Genomic DNA, 20,542 nt, shown 5'->3' on the forward strand with positions numbered 1-20,542 from the left:
CCTAGCTTTGTTCTGAGCCCTGCTTTTCCAGACAATAAGTTAAACTAACAAAACCGTGATCTTTGGTAGTTAGAGGAAAAAATCTGCTTGAATTGGCATGGGGATGCTTTAATTTGCATCAAGTGTGTGTGTGTGTGTGTGTGTGTGTGTGTGTGTATTATTGGCTTGGGTTTGTTGTTAAATATTATTTTAAATAATGTGAACTTCTCACTTCTTCATGAATTCTAAGGCATGCCACTCTGTAACAGATTTTTAAGTCCCCTTGCCCTATTTGATGTCACTTCTTTTTGATCATGTTTGAATGTGTGATTTTTCATATGCGAGAACATCTAATGCTGAAAACCTTAGACCTCAGGTAAAAGATGAGGAGCTGGCTCCATCTGTATGTCCTGGGAGAGCAGACTGGCATTTCCTGCAGCAATGATACCCTGGAGAGCCTTATTTTCCATTGTAACTTCTCAAGCTGCTGCGTTTTTGGGATGCAACCATCTTTGCTACATGGCTGCCTCAGAAAGGTCATAGGATGCAATAGGGGTGCACTGACCTTGCTTATGAACATGATGTTGTTTAGCAGAAGTGCGTGTCCTGGCTCTTTACTGCATTTGCCCTGAAGACTGGCTAGGAAGGACTATGAAGAGTTACCAAGGTGCATTCAAAGCTGTTAAGTAGTTATCAGTTAACTAGCTTTTGAAAGGGTTAACCATCAGATAATCATAGGTAAGTTTGCCCAGTTCCTAGTGCCAAGTGATAGCTCTTGAGTTGTATCTTTTGAACATCTCAGGTTCACCTCAGCATTTGCTATCACGAGTTGCAGATGTTCTTTGCATCTGTGTCAGACAAGGCTTTGGGGTCAAAAGTGGCAGGAAGAGTCTTTGTTGCTGGCGCAGTTTTGAATTGCTGTCTTATCATCCTGTACCCCTTCACTTCAAAACTTCTTTGGACAGGTGCTTTATTCATAATGTATCTGTATATGAACAGTACATTAGCATTAGTTTTCTTCTTTACAAATGCCCCTGCTACCTCACCAGTCCTGAACAGCTCAATTTTTAAGTTGCCTTCATCATCTCAAAAACATGTTGCTACTAAACCGATCAGCCATCCTTCCCTTTTTGTGACACAAATGTTAAAATGCCATAAACAAGCTTCCAAAGGATTAACAGCAGGTTTTTTTCAGGCAGGACATATTAATTTGTTTTATAATATTGCTTTCATGTTAACTGCAGTAACTCCTTGTGCTTAAGCTTAAATATCTTTTCATGTGTGTTTGTCTGAAGTGACAGCAAGTTACTAGAGGCATTATCGGACACAACACATGAGCACAAAGAAAACCATTGTGTTGCGCAGGTATTAAAAAAGTAGGGAAAAATATGGTTAGGAGCTGACTAACACTGGTAAGTTTCTCTCACAGCTTGTGAGTGTTTAACAGGAATGTAGAAAATAAAGTATTTGCAATTTAGACCAGCTGTCTCTAAAACAACATAGAGCAATAACAGCTACTAGGGTTTCTGTCATATAATGCAAATACAGATGTATTTGGTGCAAAAGACTGAATGCTGTTCGCACTGCTGCCCCATGGTTCTGAGCGATCATGATGAATGAGCTCATGAACCAGGAAATGCTAAGTACCTGGGTCTGAGGCTGTATATCTAGTTACAAATTAGTTATTTTAACTGTACCTCTTTAATGCCAGCACTACACTGTGCAGCTAGAATCAATTCAAAATCTGTAACAGAAAACTCCTGAAATGTCTCATTGATGAATATCTTTCTGAAGAGCAAATAGACTGTTCAGAGTCCTGTTCCATTTTAGCGCTTAGAAGACCTATGCTGTGCCGTACTGTTAAATATGGGTTGCTTCCATCTATTCATGTTGTTCAGTTGGGAAGAAATGAAGAGGGAAAAGAGCTTGATTTTATGTTTTTTGGTGTTTTGTGTTTAACCTCTTATTCATATGAGTAGTAGAATATGATATTGGCAGCATGTACCATGGAGGAGCCTTTCATCTCAGATTATATCTCTTGGTATCTAAATACCAGCAGAAGCTTGTTTGAAGCTGCAGTGCTTTTTCTAGGTACTCACCCAGTGAGATTCCAAGAGCCTTATTAGAGCTAGGAGACAGTAAGGGAAAATAAGTGCAAGAAGATCATTGCTGGAATCTTACAGTCTTGCGGGTCTACACAGCAATCTTGGATACAGCTTGCCACATAGATTCACTCTTCCAGGAGGGAAATACAGCATTCATAAACAAGTGAAAATCTCGCTTCTAATTTTGCCCCGAAAGTCCATTGGTGCAAAACAATCCTGAGTCCCTCACAGTGAATGAGGGATCAATTTCATCATGTTCCTTTACTCTTTAAGTAGCATTCTACAATCTGATCCCAGAAACAGTGCTTGTATTGATCCTGTGCCAGTCTGTCGTGTGAACTCATGGCAGGAAATAACTGCAAAATCATTCCTCTGAGGGAAGGGAGGAGTATGAGGATCAGCGTTCAAAATGTATCATTTTTCACTTCAGACACCTTATTTATTCCTTTGCGGGTTTGAAGCCATTGATTTCAGTAGCATAAGTCCTGTCAACTTCAATGAAATAAGATTTCGACCTGTGTCAGCAATTTGGTGTGTGTGTGTGTGTGTGTGTGTGTGTGTGTGTGTGTGTTTGATTGACAGATAGGTTGTGTATGCTTTAGAGATGACCAATTCATGAAATTGCATTTGTCTGAATTGGTATTTTGAGTCTGCCTATGTAGAAAAGAGTATGTGTAATGCGCACCATAGACATCAGGTTTGGTCACTATGGGAAGTCACTGGTCTGCTCCGTAATGAGCAGATCTAGCATGTAGTCTGTGAGCAGGAATCTTCAAATCCTACTGTGTAACAAAGCTTGTGCATTTTTTATATAATTTCACAGCAAGTCCCTCTCGTTTTAACTTTGGAAAGAATTCCAATAGCAACAGAGGCAAATGCAGTTCTGATAGTTCTTTCCTTAGCATTTATGAATTAGACTAGTACTAAGTGCAAAAAGAGAACACCACCACTGACAGTTATGTTACCCATGAGATAGCTGAGCTTTCAAAAGCAAGAGCAAAGTTATATATGTTCTCTCCTGTATTTAAAAAAAAAAAAAAAAAAAAAAGGGAATTCTGTCATAGCTCCGTTATTTTCCCAGGTAGGTGGTCTCTACAAAAGTATACTGTAAGATAAGATTTTTGACAGGACTGTGTACCAGTGGTAAGGCCAATACTGCATAATAGCCATATCCCTCAGAGTGGTTTTCTAGGCACCACTTCAGAACAGTGTAGTGTGGAGGTATTCCTCTTAACATCCTGGGAGCGTATAGCTAGGTAGCCTCAACCATGGCAAAATTACATTCCTTTGAGCAATTTATTTTAGTAAGTAGAGTTAGCCACATGATGAACAATAAGCCACAGTTGTAGAGAGCAAACCCTATAAATAAGTGGTAGCCAAGATACAGGAGAGTAGTGACTGCTTAACAAATTTGCTGTAGCAGCCAGTCTTGTTTACTACTAAACATCACCGATGTTCCAAATCTGACCCCATGTCAGGATGAGTGCTTGGAAGCTCTCTTTATTCAGACTCACTGCAAGAAGAGAAAGAAAAAGAGCTGTCTGTTGTTGTTTGTTATTTTTAAAATCTTACTCCCTGTTACAAGGCAGTAAGATGAGCAAAATGGCTCTTGCACCTGCCAAGTTACCATCAGCAATTATTGCAATGTTTAGTATGTTTCTGCCACCAGCAGAAATCTCTTTGTTCCTTTTCATGTCACAGATTTCAGTGTTCTTATGGGGATGGTACAATTAAAGCTACAAGATTTAGTGGTCTAATTCTCTTTTGTTTGCAACAGAAGGCAGAGACAGGGAAGTATGATACATATGGCTATTTTGTTTTTATTTTACTGACCAGCAAAAATATTGTGTATGTATAACTAAGAATAATGGAGTTGTTTGTTTAAACTCATCAAATGATTGCTTTAGTAACTAGATTAAAGGCTATTATTTCATATAAAGACTCTTATTATTAAAAAAAATTTTGTGACTATATTTCACTCCTCTCCACTTACAAACCTTGACATCCGAGAAGGCTTTACCTACTGAATTTCTGTGTTGCTTACAAGACAAATGTTTTCTAGTTGAGATATGTCATTAACTTCCTGCCAATGTCAAGAAGCTGCTTTTGACAAATATCAAGAATGCTCCTTATGATAAATGTGTGTATGGGAGGGAAAGATGGTGTTTGACAAGAACTTCACTTTCATTTTTAGGCCTTCAATTATTACATTGAGTGACCAGAGACAAATTGCCAAGTCAGACTTTTGCAAAGGGGACATCTTGTGAGCATGCGTGCAATTAACCTGTTCTAAATTGGCATCTGACAGTGAGATGTCCAAATCTGAGCTCATCACCCTCAGTTCAGTGGAGAAAAACAAAAATCTCAAAAGGACTATTCACCTGATCCATTTTAGGATGATAGTAACTACTCCTTGGACTATCATGGGAGCTCAGAATGGCTAGTTTTCACTTAATGGTTCATAGTTTAGACATCAAGGTGAAGATGAGCAGGTTCCAATCGTAGCTCCACAGGATTTCTTAGACCTTCTGAATGCGTAGGAGACTCTAGGGTTATATATGCTCAGCCATTTTGAAAATCATTCCTCTTAAGTCTCAGTCTGGGTATTCACAAAAACAAGTTTCTGCTCCTGTTAAAATCGGTGTGTACTTAAACAGAGGGTTAGACTTCAGTCCCTTTGGGCCGTAATTTCTCCCTCTGTGAAATTAAACTGTTTATCACATCTGGATGTTCTAAGTATTACTGGACATGCTTTATTAATGGATAGTCCAGGAAATGAAACCTCATTGTCTGATTATCTGGCAGTTTTGCAAGAATCTGTGGAATATCACAAGTTACCTTGATTCAAGGGTTGTTCCCTTTCATTTACCTAACTACACACCCCACTGTGCTTGCTCTGTGAGAAATCTGGTAAATTGGTCAACTGCCAAAAGGGAGTAATTTCACTTACCTGTAATGAGCTACAGTGTGCTGAAAATAMATTACCTCTGTCCCCCTGGATAAGCCTCAGACTGTATTGGAATAGAATTTGGCCAAGGGATTCAATGTACTGGATAATAATCAAATGTTTAATGTGGATTAGCTGCATATGAAATTAGCACATTAGAATGAATTGCTGAAGAAATAAAATGATGTCAGACTTTTAACCTGACTCTAATGGCTTAAAAATTCTGCACTCTTCTGTTTATAGAAGAACAAAACTAGGGTTATTGAATGTGCTCTTTATTTGGGCAAGAAAACCTGATCGATTATAAAGTACAAATATATATCTGAGCTGGCAAATCAGGATCCCATTGAACCAAGGCCATAATGTTTGGCTGTAGACCACACCTGAGAAGTTGCAGAGATGGGGATGAAGTCCAGAAAGTAATAGCTACATAAAAACAAAAATCCAAACCAGCTTGATCACCTTTCTAGCCTTAACTTTGGAAGTGTGTTGGTTGGTTGATTGATTGCTGTTGTTGTTGTTGTTGTCTGGTGTTTTTTCCTGCTAGTAGTAGTTATGGCCTTGTCCACTTTGCACCTTCTCCTTTGGGAGTTAAATCACCCATCCAAGGGTGAGCTGAAATGTTACTTGCCCAGGAAGATCTTCATAGGATTAATACAAAATGAGCAAACTTTCCAGACTCATTGACAGAGATAATCTTAGGCTGTCTGGGAAGTAAGRAAATTTTTATGCTATTGCATAAAAATTACAAGTTTTCATCTGCACTCTGTTTGTTTTTTAAAAAGCTCTTTTCTTGCCTTATCTGTCTTAGGTTTGTTCCTGTTCCTCAATGCATCAGATGGCCCTAACCCGGTCATCCTGAGCCCTTGGCTGAGAAGTAGCAGTGACCAATGTACAGTTCAAGTGGCTGTTTATAAGTATTTCCAGCAAAGTGGAGAATATATTGCTCGGGTCCTTCCCATTGATGAAAGCACCAGTGAAATCCTATCAGTGCCAAGTCCAGAGAAACGTGGGTAAGTCCCTTTCTCTCATTTGACTCATAATTTTAGTTGAGAGAATCAAGTCTGTCAGAGTCTGAGAACAACTGCAGTTTTGTAGTAATATGGCCCCAAAATGCATGCTTAGTCATCTGTTGTGGAGCAGAACACTGCACTGAGTTGGTCTTGCACAGATCTAAGTTATTACAGAAACTGGAGGCTGGTACTTATTCTATTATACAAAGCATCAGCAGACTACTGGATCCACATGATAGTCTTTGAGTCAACATCATTTTTATTCTCAGTGCTTGCAAGTACAGACCCAGTGCGGACGCTCATCCTGAGTTTAAAGCTTTTCTGCCTAATCCTCTCCATCTGATTTCTTCTCACTACTTCTTTACCCTAGTATACTCTTGAGCTTAAATAGCTACTGGGTCTTTTGCAGTTTCATGCATCTGCATGAATTTTAAGTTTTCTTTTGTATTTTGTGTTTTTTTTAAATGGCTTCTCTTGTCAGTAAAGCAGTTCAGAGCTACTGCCTGAATGAGGAAAACTTTTGATCTTTCAAGGCTGCAACTGTTTGAAATGCTTTATCCTCTTTGTGCAATTAATCTTAATTGTTGATGTCTTAATTTGTCAGGCTTCCTGTGCATTCCTTTAGATTTTGCTTAGCAGCAAAATAGCAGGAGCAATAGCTGAACAAACATAGTATATATTTCTAAATGCTTTGGTAGCGGAGTAATTTAGAACTGAATTTGGATATATGTGAAGCTAACATTCTCCCTGTTCTATATACTGATATATATAAAGATATATATAAAATACATATATGTATATATATTTTACCTCTATGCCATGGAATGTGTATTAAGAAGCATTATTTTTTACTAAGCATCTCAAATGATCTTTGTTTGGATGTGATAGATTAGAGAGCAAGTCTAATAGCAAATCCTCCTGGCTTATGCTTGTAACAGGATGTGGTGATTATCTGATTACTATCTACAGCAAATTCTGTATTTTCCAGTAGCAAAAGAAGAATGTGCAATAAAAAACCTGACAGGAGATAACCTGACTCATAGAAACGGTTTGAATAGTTGTAATTCTCGTATAACACATGGCCTATAAAAGTGAGGAGGAGAGCTTGTGCGTGGATCTAGATCATACTTAGTTCCAGCAATATCATCCAAATTGTAAATTACTGTTGATGTCTGGGGAAAGGTAATTAGGGGAGCCGCAGCAGCTGTCTTCTTCCTTAGCTCTTCGAAAATGCAGTACTCTGTCACAGCTAATAAACACTCTTTGTGCAAAACGCTTCCTGCACTGGCAATGCCACTGCTGCTTGGCATTTGCAGGGAATACTCGGGCGTGTAAGATGCTTTGCTGTGCTGCATGGAGAAGATCTAGCCCGGGCCTGTGGGCAGGCAGAACTCACCACTAGCACAGGCAAGCGCCAAACATAAGGAACCTTGAAGGGAAAGGAAAGATCACTTTTAACTATGGTAACAAATGCATACTTGTGCTATCAGAGACAATTTGGACTACTCAGCTGTGCATTGCAGATGGCAGACAGATTGTCACCACAGCAAAGGGGGTCTGTGCTGATAAAGAGGGTGGTTTTGGTTATAGCTTGGCTATCCCATACACCCACAGAATTATAGCTTGGTCTACAACAGCGTTTCCATTGCGCACAGGTTAGTATGCGCGTGCCTCTGGCTTTCACTAGTTGTGTACATCTGATGTCTCCCTGGTCTGTGCACTATAAAACTTTGCAATAGCAGCAACTGGTCTGTTCGTTTTTCCTCCTCTGCGCATGTCTCATAACCATGAGTGGCAGGAGCTTTTCCCACAACTCAGCAATGCAGAAAGTGCCACTTCATCCAGGCTCTGATTGTATACCCACATAAATTGTCAAATATCTACCTACCTGACTGCACCCACAGATGACAGGGTGGCAGTTATTTATCGTTTGTACCTGGCCTTAATTCCAGAGTTCATGAGCATTTCTGTGCACTTTATTTAGAGGGATAATATTTGATTATCCCAACTGTGATAACAAAACATGCAAACCAGACTTTTGTGAAAATCTTCTTTTCTTTAAATAGGAATCAAGAACAGCTGAAGAGAAGCCAAACATAATTAGGTTCTTAAATCAACTTTAGCAATCCTATAACAGATGTCTATTCTGTTTAATATTTTAATTTGTCTTGGAAATTGCAAAGAACTGTGTTGTTTTGTAATGAATTTTTAACCATGTTGCAATCAAATGATTTCTAAAATTTTGTAAGGATTTTACCTGTGGAGGAAAGTAATTGATTTCCTTCATGAAGAGCCTGTGCTAGAAATGCAAACGCTTTGAAGTGTCATAGGTGACACTTCTTTGATTCAATGCACTTTATATATCGTATTGCAAACAAGAGGTGTAAAGGATGTAGAGTTCCCAGAGACTTTTATAGATATCAGTCCATGCCATTGCTGAAAATCAGGCTCACAGCAGGAAAAGCATGTTTTATTGAAATAAATGCACTTTGAGGGTGGTAAAGCAATAAATTAATTCCAGGATGGATTTTCTCATATCTCAAACTATGCACAGTGTCACTATCTTTTTTTTTTATATCTTTTTCTCTTTTAACTTCATAGCCTGAATTACATATATTAATATCTTACAGAGTCTTCACAGTTCATGTACATTTACAAGAGAAGAAAAGTAGGTCCTGTCAGGTATTACTATTTCATTTGGAGTTAAACCAGCCAAGCAAAGGTTTTGGTTGGCATGTGGAGCTGATTCTAAGTAAAATACATATTGAGCCATGAAACTTTATTAAGATGATGGCGGTAGCATACCACCCAGTATTTATTTGCTACCAGGGTTCAACTTTGCTGTCCTTGTATGCAAAACTAACTTTGATTTTGATGGATACTCAGCATGCAAAAAGACTCTAAGGCAGAGTAAAGTGGTGTTCTGCTTGCTCCTATGGTCTCAATCTGTCTAGAAAAAAGTAGCACAAGTCTGTGGACTAGAGTTGTACTGATTCCATAATGAGGCCTAGTCCTAACAAAAATTGTTATATAGGAGATGCATATTTGTTGCATTTTCTTACTTGACATGTTTCACTGCAGCTGATCTATGGCGCACAGGAAGAAAACTAGATAATTTAAGATGCATACATAGCATTAGGATAGGGCAGATGGAGCAAACACTGGGAAGAATAAGCCAAAAATAGTAGCTGTGAATGGTTCATGAGTAATGGAACACCACAGGCTGGCAAAGGGATTCTCTTTGTGTATTGTACAAAAAATTTGGCAAATATAATAACTTTTCTCCATAACTATTTGTAACAATCCTTACAGTTTAAAAGAGAATTATGTTCCTGTTTATCAAATCAACAGAATTATACTCCTTTTTTTTTCCTTTTTTTTTTAAGAGCTAAAAGATCTTATTCTGTATTTGATCTTACTGGTTTTGCAATAACTTTTCTTTGACCTTCACTAATTTAGTTCCTAATGCAATCTATAGGACTCTTTTATAGGGAAAACTCATTACTGTATTCTGTTAGAATTAAATCTGTTGCATGAAAGAGTTTCTAGTTGATCTGACCATTTTTTGTGGTTAGTCTCTTCTGTCATCTCTTATAGTTCTGTTGTGTCTTAGAGACATCTACAAATGATWATGGGGAGAATCAGTGCACTGCTAACAATCCTTTGTAACAGCGGAAGAGTAATTTCTCCCATGGAGCACAACAGTTTCTTATTTACCCCAAATACCACTAGTTGTAGGTACGACTTCTATTTTTTCCGCTCATATGGTGCTTTATACAATCCTTTCTTCATTGCAATTTAGACTGTACTTGCTTTATTTTGGCGGGAAATGGTCTCTTCCTACACATCCCTGTAACACTTGGAGGCAAAGGGAGGTTGAGGCTGTGGCAGTGCAAATTAGATTGGCATCATCTGTTATGTAACCACACACTTTAAAAATGACATGGATAGAATCCATGCATAGAATTGTCAGCACTGACCTGCAGACCTTTTGACTTCAGCGGATCCGTACAAGCCACATCAAATGGCTTTGCAAGAACACATGACTTCTGAGCCGTAAGACCTCTAGACTAGTCTAGAACTTTAACCAAACTTGATACTCATCTGAAGACTTTTATGTAAATATGTGAAGAAAAAGATGTCTCTTAAATAAAATCTGAGATTTAAATATATTTATATGAGTAAGAAAACCACTACATCTCTATATAGCCGCTATTTTAGCACATACATACATATTTCTGCACAGAGCATGTTCAACAGAAAAACAGCACCTATTTTTGAAGGTTACTACAAATCATGATAGGCTATTCCCTTTATGGCATATACAACTTCACTCAAGATTGATTGCGTTGATAGATGTCAAGAAAAATAAATGAAGGAATCACTATCATCTGTCACATTTGACCTTGAGCCTTGAAGTCTGAAGGTAGCTTCTTGTACTAGCGTTGTTCCTTTTGTTCCTTTTCTTGTTCCTTTTTCTTTTCTTTTTCTTTCCAATAGCTTCACTAGTCTGTCTCAGATCCATGGGCTTAATAGAAGGAAATTGCTTTCTTGGAGCCCTTTAACCTTAAAAGCACCATTTTCAGGTACTTTATAGTTAGTGCTTCCCCCCCCCCCAAAAAAAAAAAGAGCTCAAAGCATTTCACTAAGTTCTGGAGGAAAACAGAGGTGTTGTCTTTACTTTGCAGGTGCCTGGACTAAAACATAAGAAGCAGAAAGACCAAGTTGTTTATATTTGGGATACTTAAAAGGTACTTAAACTAATTTTTAGGCATCRAAATATGTCTCAGAAAATTTACAACGCATTTTACTCCCAGATAATTCTAAATCTGGAGTTTAAATCACTCAGTCTAAATATATGCATTTGAGAAATTCATATACACTGGAAAGTAATGTGGCTTTATGGATTCATTAGAAAATAAGCTCTCCATCCTAGGTGGCCAGGTACCACTAATCCTTGTTTAAGAGGGGGACCTTCAACTGCTGTAGACAGAAAATTGGCACTTCTGTAGCTTTCCCTGTGCTGTAAAGCAACTGTTAGCCCCTTTCAGTCTGTCAAATTAAATGGAAAGAATAAAGTATGACATTTGTGTCTCTTTCCCCCCATCCCTTCTCAAAAGATATCATCCTTTGTATCTTTGAAGAATCAGTCCTTTCATAGCAGATACTCATATTTAGAAACAAATTTTTCATCTCCACCTAACAAAAACTTGATTATTTCAAAACCTCAACTCTAGAGAGCTGAGGAAAACTTTAACTGTGTCTTTTGTGGCACATTGAGGAATTCATTGCTAGTTTATTTTGTAGCTGAGATTTAAATCAAAGTCCTTCAGAATATGTGAGGTGAGATGGAGGCCTTCAAAGCTTTATGTAACAGCATGAATCTGATCTACAAAAGTCTTAAGATATGAAAAGATTCTTTCCTCTTCCCACTTGATCAGTAGATTACATAGATTAAGTTGTCACTTCAACGCTGGAGGTAGGTCTTTAAATCTGCTGAAGGTAGGTCTTTAAATCTTGGACATATCTGTATGTTTTCATTTAAAACTTCATAGTGGTTTTGATGCTTCTAAAGTGCTATATTGAGAGATTCAGATAAACTAGGATCCTTTTTGTAGATCCTGGTTTGGTTTTGAGTGTGCCTTATTTTTGCATGTAGCCTTAAGTACAACAAAGCAGTACTGTCAAACTGCTCCAGAAGGTTTTGCTGTATTGTCAGTTGAGATTGGACTGTAGCAGTTTGTTTCCTCTTACGGAGTTTGCTGTCATGTACATGAGAGCAAACAATTTATTACAAAGAACAGTACCTTAATATTACCGTTCGCTCCTATGGTATAGCATGTAGTGAAGCAGCAGTGATGTGTGACCTTTTGAACCAGCCAGAACCAAGCAAAGCAAGTTTAATAATGAATAATTGTGGGGGCTGGGGGTTTTGTTGTTGGTGGTGGGTTTTTTTAAGCATTTGATTATAGTTTCAATCAAACTGATCAAAAATCAGTTGGGGGCAGTGCAGGGACAGGGGGAAAGCTCACTTTCTTGTCATCCAGTACATGTTATTAGACAGTTAACAGGTGGCAATGTTGCCTTTTACTGATGTTTTCTAGATCCAAAATGCAAACAGGAAGGCCAAAGTTGTGAAACCTATTTCCAGTTACAATTTCCTTTTAATTAAAAAAAAAAAAAAAGGCAATTTTAAATTTAAAATAAAAACAGCAAATGAGGAAAATTTCTGTCCAATGTATCAAAATTCAGCCTACTGCAGGAGTAGATCACTTAATGTGAACAGAATGGAAGAGTAGAAGAAAACTAGACTGATTCTTCAGCAGTCAGGATAACAGTTCAGTTTTAAAGATGCCTTGTGGAGCAGTTTTTTCTACTGCTTTTAACATACTGCTGGACACACTGTAGTGGAGGAGGGTTAAGGTGGTGAGCTTGATGCCCAACATGCCTGGCACAAGGAGTCCTTGTGGCTTCCCAAATAATTCCAGAACCTGTTGGTGACCCCCTTGGGCTCTGGGAACTGCTTCTCTGCTTGTAATCCCACACAGTGGCACATCTGACCCCACAGAAATGATGCCACACTGACCGTGGTTACAGAGCATGGGTGCACCCTTGAAAGTGGCTGTTTTGGAAATGTGTTCCTTGGAAACCAAAGATTCCTTAATATAAACTTTTTCTTCTATGGCTGACACAATTTCTTCAGACCACACTGGTCAACCTAATCCCACTTCATACTGTCTAAATCCTGGGCACAAAAATCTGTCATCTTAAACTTTTGTACCTTGTGTCCCTCAGAATTATTTACAGACTTCTCTCTTCTGGTTGTTATGCTAGTCTCACTTTCCAAAGTCTTCCCCCTCCCCCCCGCTTCTCTTGTTCCTTTAACGTGTTTCTCTTGTTTTGTAGATCTTCTCTTTTCCTCTCTGAGGATTTCAATTTAAAAAAGTCATCCTGAACTAATCTTTACAGCCCACATTACCACTAGCCCATGTTGCACTTCATATCTTTGTATATGAGCCAGGATAAATTTCAAGTTTCTAAAACCAAAACAAACAAACAGTCCCCCACCACCACCACACATGAAAGTTTCCCCCTTACCCCTAACATGCATGCATACACACTCACACTCAGACACTCACTTACTTTTCAGCTTGTCCTCTTTCTTTTCTTTCCTGGTGTAAATGTCCCTAGTGTCATATAGAATTGCCAGCAGTCTCTTTAGCATCCTTTGCTATGTACAGTACCTTCCAAGTATGCTTTCCTGTCAAAGTACTTCCAACATTTATTTCTGTAGACTAGGCAACACGCCTCATAAATATTGCCAGCCTTGTTTCCAGTTATTTTTCTGCTCCCCTCTAGCTAAGCACTTTGTCATTCTGCTGTTGGCAAAGTTTTATAACTAGCCTACAGTATAATTGCTTTCTGTATCTCCTGCTTATTTTTGAACTTAAGAACATTCTACTGTGTTCTGTGCAATGTCTTCTGCTGCTACCCCACCTTGGGCTGTGGTTTTATTATTGTGCACAATTTCCTTGGGGCTCTCCTTGCTAATGCTTAAAAATCTCCTCCTTATCCAAGGCAAATCTACCCTACTGCAGCAAATATACCCTACTATACTACTATAGAAGATTTGCCAAGCAGTATTCCTCCCTTCAAATTCAGAGAGAAATGATTAAGCAGATGCCAGCAACCTTGCAAGATGTAAAACTAATGTCCTTGACCTGTCCAGACACTAAGAGTATTAGTGCAGTGCTGATGCCACTGTTGATTCTGTGTTCTGAGCTAGGTTCTCAAATATCACTCCTAAATTGTCTCAGTTCTGCTTCATGACTTGCACAGTAGGGTTTGATATAATGCAGCTTTTTAGGGTTTGGTAATGCAGCTTTCTCACGCTCACTTTCAAGAACAGTATCTATATTGCTGCCTAGCCAACAATGTTGCCTAGTGTTCTTGTGCTAGTGAATCAGGTGTTTCCCCACTCAAGAAAGTAGAGTGAGAACTCTGATAAACTTGCACACTAACTTGCAGTTTACTTCTGCCTATTGAAAATAAAGATTTATATAACAGACATTTGCAAATTAATTCCCAAAGAATTCCCAACTGGAAAACTGAAGGAAATTAAAGTTAAGAAACTATTTAGATCCTGATGGTTGCTGCTGCTGTAAAAGAGGAGACTTGGATTTCTTTTCAGTGATCTGGGAAAATATTAAACATGTCTTCTTTCTGCATATATGCAGGGAGTAATGTGGTATTTGATGCTAGTGTTTTGCAGTGCTTTTCATTTAAAACTGATATACCATATTTGTTAGCTAATATTGCTGATACTTGAAAGCATTTTCTTCTCATTTTTCTGTCAAGTGGCTAACTTTGTTTTCTCTACAGTTTTATCACTTCTGTGGCACAGGTCTGGTATAGTAGAAATTACGTTTCTGTAACAAAATGCCAGCTGTCTGAAAGGCCCTTTGTACTGACACTGGCAAATCATTAGTGTCAGCGACTAGTCTGGCAAAAACATGGCTTTGCGTTGACACCAACAATAAAAGCACAGCTTCCAAAAAGGGTTGTCACTTCTGCTTTGTACAATGCTTTCTACAGCTTATTTCTTGACCTGTTCACTGTGGCAGAAGGTTTTTTCCACACAGTATGCTGGATAATACTTGTTCTTAAAATGAATCAGTATAGTGGAGACACGAATATTCGTGGCTTGCACAGTAGAATTTTGGTATCTTATGTATATAAATGAACAGTCCTCCCCCAGCATTTGTAATTACTTGCCTCTTCACTACCTTTTTTGCAAGGGCTTTTTTTTTTTTTCTTTATGGACAGTAAGTTCTCTGAGTCACTAGGTACAGTTGCCAGCTCTTTACAATAGTTAGTCAGTAACCTTACGATATTTGTTCTCTTCTATATCAGGTTGACTAAATAGGATTTTCCTTGGAAATAGCAGCAGCGAAGTTTGTTTACTGAATATAATTGGAGCTTTTCCTGATCATCTCTGTCTTGGCATGTCATTCATGCTGATGAACTGAGACCACAAAGAGGCACAATACAGTTTCTTTTGACAAGACAAAGCTATTCTAATCTTGGACTTGAACCAGCAGCACCCTCTGCCATGCTTGATGAACTTTGCATGAGGATAAGACTGCAGAAGCTCAGCACAAGTCTAAACCTTTCATGAGGCCATCAGGTTTTTATAACTTTGCTTCTTCTAGCACAGAATGCAAGGCCCAAGCCATACAGTAAATGAGACAATCTAAGCTCCCATATTCAGATCAGTGGCCAGTTTTTATTTTGCCTTTATAACAAAATAAAATTATACCAAGAGGAAGATTTTGTTAAAATATTTATGTTAAAATATCTTTTAATAAGGAAACCAAATAATCTGATTTTCTTCAGCAGAAAAAAATACAAAATGTAAAAAAACTATTACCCTGTACAGTATGTGTGTTCAGAGATCTTAAGATAACTTTAGTTAGAAGATTTCTATCAGTGTGTAAAGTGAACTGGATGTCCTGATTATGTTTAGGATATCAAATATCACAAGAGTGTCTAGCTCTAGCTCTCTGTTACCATATCAGAAAATACAAATGTGAGACGATCAGTCTGGATATCATCTTAATTTGAATGGAGACAGTTTTCTCAAATCTAGCAACTGTTTTTAGTAGCTCTGCTCCTTTCCCTCCTAAATGCCTGGCTTTCAGGAGGCTGTGGTGTGGGGAGTGCGCTGAAACACTCTTTGACAATTCAGATCCATATCAAAACCATGATGATTGCAATTTGTTATTATTTCATGCCAGATGAGCTATTCAGAGGCTCATTTCTTAGAGGTCTGCAGATAACGTCTGACACAAGGCGGGTTTTTCTGTTTGTGTGTGGGGGGGGGGTAGGTGGGTGGTGGTTTGTTTGTCTGTTTGCCAAGTCTCTGGTACCTTGGACTCTTTTCATTCCTTAGGCAATCTCTCCAGGTCAAGGCTAGGGCACGTAGCTGGACTGGTTGAAAGGAAATTGACACTGCTCTTAATGTTCCTGTTTTAGATGGGAGATTTTGATTGCCGCTATCAAGGTAGCTGCATTTGACAGCACCTAGTAAAATAGACTCTCTCAGGCACGAGAGATACCATCAACTTCAATGTTTATTAGCAATCAGACCACTGTCAGTTTTTAAATGCTTTTCTCAAGAACATCTTGCTTTCCTTCTTGTTTCTTGCTCCCACCAGTGTTCTATTACAAAGAAAAAAAAAAAGTGTAGTTTTACTGACTTTTTTCCCAGAAATTTGAAAACAGGCAGAGTGATACTGTCTTGGACAACACAATTACTGACCTTCCCCACCCATCAGCTGTTCTATCTCTTCTCACTTTTTCCTAGAGCCAACTCCCCTCCCTAGGCTACTTGCTCTATCTCAGCATATTCTTCCCATCTGTTTTTGTCTTCCAGGCTTTCTTCCTAACCAGTCTTTCTCTTTTCATGCTCCATCTCCTCAGCAGATCTCTCTCCTTTTGTCCTCACTCCCTGCCTATTGTTCCTGCCCCGCTTGCCTTGGCCTCAGGTATTTTTCTTCTTCATGTCTTCTGGATCCAAAGGCTGGAGATACAAGCCAGTAGGTGGCACAGAACAACTTGTTTTGTGTGCCCAGATCTGGTAGTGTGAGCGGCAGTCCAGGGTGAGTGCCTTTCCTGGGGAAATACAGCTGCTGCTTCTGTATGAAAATCTCTGCTAAGAGTATACAGACCTTAGGCCATTAGAGGCTTGCAAACTGGCATCACTTAGGTGAATTTTCACAGGAAGAACCACACAAATGAAGCAAGTGATGCTATAGCCCTCCAGGAGCAGCATTCATCAAATGATCTCAAGGACTCTTAAAAACATTCAGACCCTGCTGAAGTAGGTGGTATTATACCGATGGACACACTGAAGCACTGAAGAGATGTTCTAGTAGATTGTTAGTGAGGTCGGTATTCAATGGAAGTATGGCTGACTGGGACTGTCTTTATGGGGTTATTTCTACTGGGAGAGTGTAGGTTTTAATGGAGAGGCATAATATTGAGGTTTGGGTTTTCAAAGACAAAGGAATTAATTCCAGCAGAGATTTTAATGTGTATTCTTTTCACCTCAGGTGAGTGGCCTAGCACTGTTTGGGGAGCAGGCGTTCATCCCCTGAATTTCAGTGTGCACACAAAATCTAGATTCTGCATCTCTTGCAATGCAGAAAAGCTCAGAGGGGCAGAAAAAAAAAGAAATATTTAAATTATTTATAGAGAAGGAAAGTTCTAACTCTTCATCAACTCCTGAATTCTTCGTCTTGTCATGAACACTGCATGGCAGATACAGTCAGCACTGTACCCGCTTTTTCCATGCCATCATCCCTATGACCCCTCCAGCTCTCCTTATTAATTCTCCCCACTCCTAAGGCATTGATGTCTCTTTCTAACTGAATTGTGAAAACTTTTTCAAAGTAATCATCATTCAATCCCAATTTCATGTGCCTTTGATGCCTGGTTTTAATTGCCTTAAAGTAGAAAGCTTCAATGAGCAGAGAAATTAAAATTGCAAAATCTGGATTTTTTTTCTTTTAGTTGAGTTATTTGCCTCTGCAGTCAACTCGAGTAGTGATTTTGTTTGTTTGTTTTAGGATTATGAATGTCTTATTAGTTCTCCATCTTTGACAGGGCTACAGACTTAACTGCAATTGATAGGCTACAGTTTAGCTCCAGAACATTGAGCATGTACTGTGTTGTCTAAATTCAGGGGAAGATGTCACAAGTCAGTGAAACAAGCTCTTCCTTTCTTTTGGAGCTGCACTTTTCATTAGGAAGCAAATTGCCTTTTGGAAAGATTGAAACTGCTAACATATAATGGAATCTTAGGAATGGTAGGCAAGCGGCAAAAGCAGAAATAAAGAACACTGTGTCCAACTGAAACACCAGAAGTAATTTAGGACAAATGCACAATTTCTTTTATCCAGAAATTGCATCTTCCATGAAATCAGAATTTTTCATGGGAGAGGTTCACTTCTGGTGAAGTATTTTCCCTTAGGAGGAGCTAGATGGAAATACTGTTTTCTTGGACCCAAAACACCTCCTTAGCTACCTGTTCAGCATTACACCAGATGTTGTTTTGCTGCCAGGGTTCATGTGTGACAAAGTTTGTACGTTCTTTCTCCCCAACTATTTTATCACTGTGGTCAGAAAGCACATCTCCTCCGACCAAGATGTGGCATGCCGCAGAACTTGCATGAGTTGAGGAGTATCATCATGAGTGCTGATGGGAGAACTCATTATGCGAGGAATAACAATGACACCGTTATTGAGTTATTGTGCCATACAGCATCATAAGCGAATGAAATTTAATGTCAAACTGACTCTGAGAGAAATATTGCAGGTCAGCTCAATAAAGCAGTAAAACATGCTGATAAGTGAACATCAACATTTTGCTTTTAAAGTGCTGGAAAAAACATCCAAATCATTATTGAAATTTTTATGGATGTTTCGCATGATAAGAACTTTGCTGAATATTTTTCCTGTGGTTTTTGGATAAAAGACATTTGAGGTATCACTGTGCCTCTGCAATGGAAATTCTGATTTGTTATTATTAGCTTAAGGTAATTATTTTGATTGAAGATTGCATGAAACATTGGGATTTGTCACTATCTTTACTATCCTAAGAATTGTACTGGCATCTTTAATGTTCATAATTATAAGGATCTTACTTTTCTCAAAGAAAAGCATACCACTAATGGTTGAGTCTAAATGCATTATTTTAAAATCCTACAGTGTCTGTGTGCAGTGACTGATGCTGCAATTTTCACTACCAGTAACTCAAGACTGAATAATTTCAGTACGTTTTCTTAGCTTCTAGCATCTTTAAGCTCTTGTGATAAGAACCATGACAAGATTTGTATCACATATAATCAGCCCCTTACACATATATTAGTAAATAGTTTGTATGGAATGATAGAATATGGCAGCCCATTTCGAACATAGTCTTTACTTTAAGTAGTTAACTGACTACTTAACTAGCTAAGTAGTTTTTTGACTATGATGCTACTTTATGAATTGTTTGTGGTTTTTTGAACTTCTTGGAGCATAACAGCAAAGCTAGAGGGTCCCATGTTTTCTCGGATTTAGAGTGCAGTTACTTTGTGGAAAAAAATACTTTAGGAAGGACAACTTCATTAGTTGTTGAGTCAAACAGAAGTTGTCTAATGGACCAATGGATTTCAAATCTTAAATTTGTTGCATTGTACAGCATTGTTTTTCTAGGACTGGTATAAATGATTTTTCACAGTATTGACTTTTTCTTAATGACTTCTGTTTGTAGTGTTCTGTAATAATTTGTGCCATGATTGTGCTCAGTTAGTATCTACTGACTGATAATACTGTTTGTTTTACAAACAATGTTCATTTTAGTGTAACTGTTCGGTACTGGCACAGCAAACCCTGGTAATAACTTCTGCAGGTTAATATCATTCTTTACTCTCCTGTTGCTCCGTTATCCATCATAAAGTATCTTGTGTTTGCTGTTCCCCACTTGTGACAACCTTGGGTTACCTACTGGAAGTAATTTTTTCTTTTTTGTTTCCTTGTTTTTTGTTTTTTTCCCCCACCAATGTCTAGGTGTAAAATGGATTTTGATGCCTTTTTATCACTCAAACTATTTCAAACATCCTCTTAGAAATTTCTGAATGTTTTTGAGGGGCATGGACTTTGACCCTTTTAACAGTCTTTGAGTACAGCATTACTCCTTTTGACTGGAATAGTTATTCAGAGTTCAAGAGCCACAGGTTGTCTTTGTAAGGAAGAAAAATTGTCAGTAAGGTAAATATTTTTGTTCATCTGGTTGATTTGAAAGCCTTGTGTTCCTGAAAACAGGAGACATCAAACAGAATAACAATTTGTTGTTCCCAGCTCACTTAACCCAGAAGCCTGTCTCTATTTTTTTCTTTGGGCCACTGTCACTACTTATTGAGGCTGTGTTTGATTCTTTGCTCTTCTCTATATATGATATTCCTAGCTGTCTCCTCTGTGTCTGTCTTTCTCACATGTGTATTATATTATATACAGGAACTGGCCTTTTTTTTTTCTCATTTCCCAAGAAAATCCTGTCTAATCTGCCTCTTTTTGCTCAATTTTATTTGGAGTGAGGGATTTTTTTGATTATGGGCTTTCATTGTTTTATGTACATATTGTGTGTGTGTGTGTGTGTGTGTGTATGAGAGAGAGAAACACACACACATATATACATGCACACGCACCTTTTGCTTTTTGATTTAGTTTCAGCTGTCTGGTTCTGTATCTTCTTACTTCCTTCATCCTGGAATGACTGCTGAAGGGCGGTTTTGCTGATTATTCCCTTTTGGAAAAGCTATTAGTGTTGCATAGGTCCCATCCATCTGCTAGGGAATGTCATTCTAAAATAATTCTTTAATGGTGTAGAAGAAGCATAAGCTCAATATGTTTTCAACCACAGAAGGAGGAGGCTTTGAGGGTGAGCGTTCCTC

General features: G+C 38.3%; 1 protein-coding gene across 1 annotated transcript in view; it reads left to right on the plus strand.

The window, feature by feature from the left end:
* The window catches only part of ALK (ALK receptor tyrosine kinase), a 369,344-nt gene that overhangs the window by 193,392 nt on the left and 155,410 nt on the right, over window positions 1-20,542 (plus strand). The window contains exon 4 of the mRNA XM_026084463.1: window positions 5,843-6,044. Within this exon, the coding sequence (XP_025940248.1) occupies window positions 5,843-6,044 (202 nt within the window). The remainder of the gene's footprint in view (window positions 1-5,842; window positions 6,045-20,542) is intronic.

Source organism: Apteryx rowi, unplaced genomic scaffold (genome assembly GCF_003343035.1).
Source record: "Apteryx rowi isolate R43461 unplaced genomic scaffold, aptRow1 scaffold_64, whole genome shotgun sequence".
Lineage (NCBI taxonomy): Eukaryota > Metazoa > Chordata > Aves > Apterygiformes > Apterygidae > Apteryx > Apteryx rowi.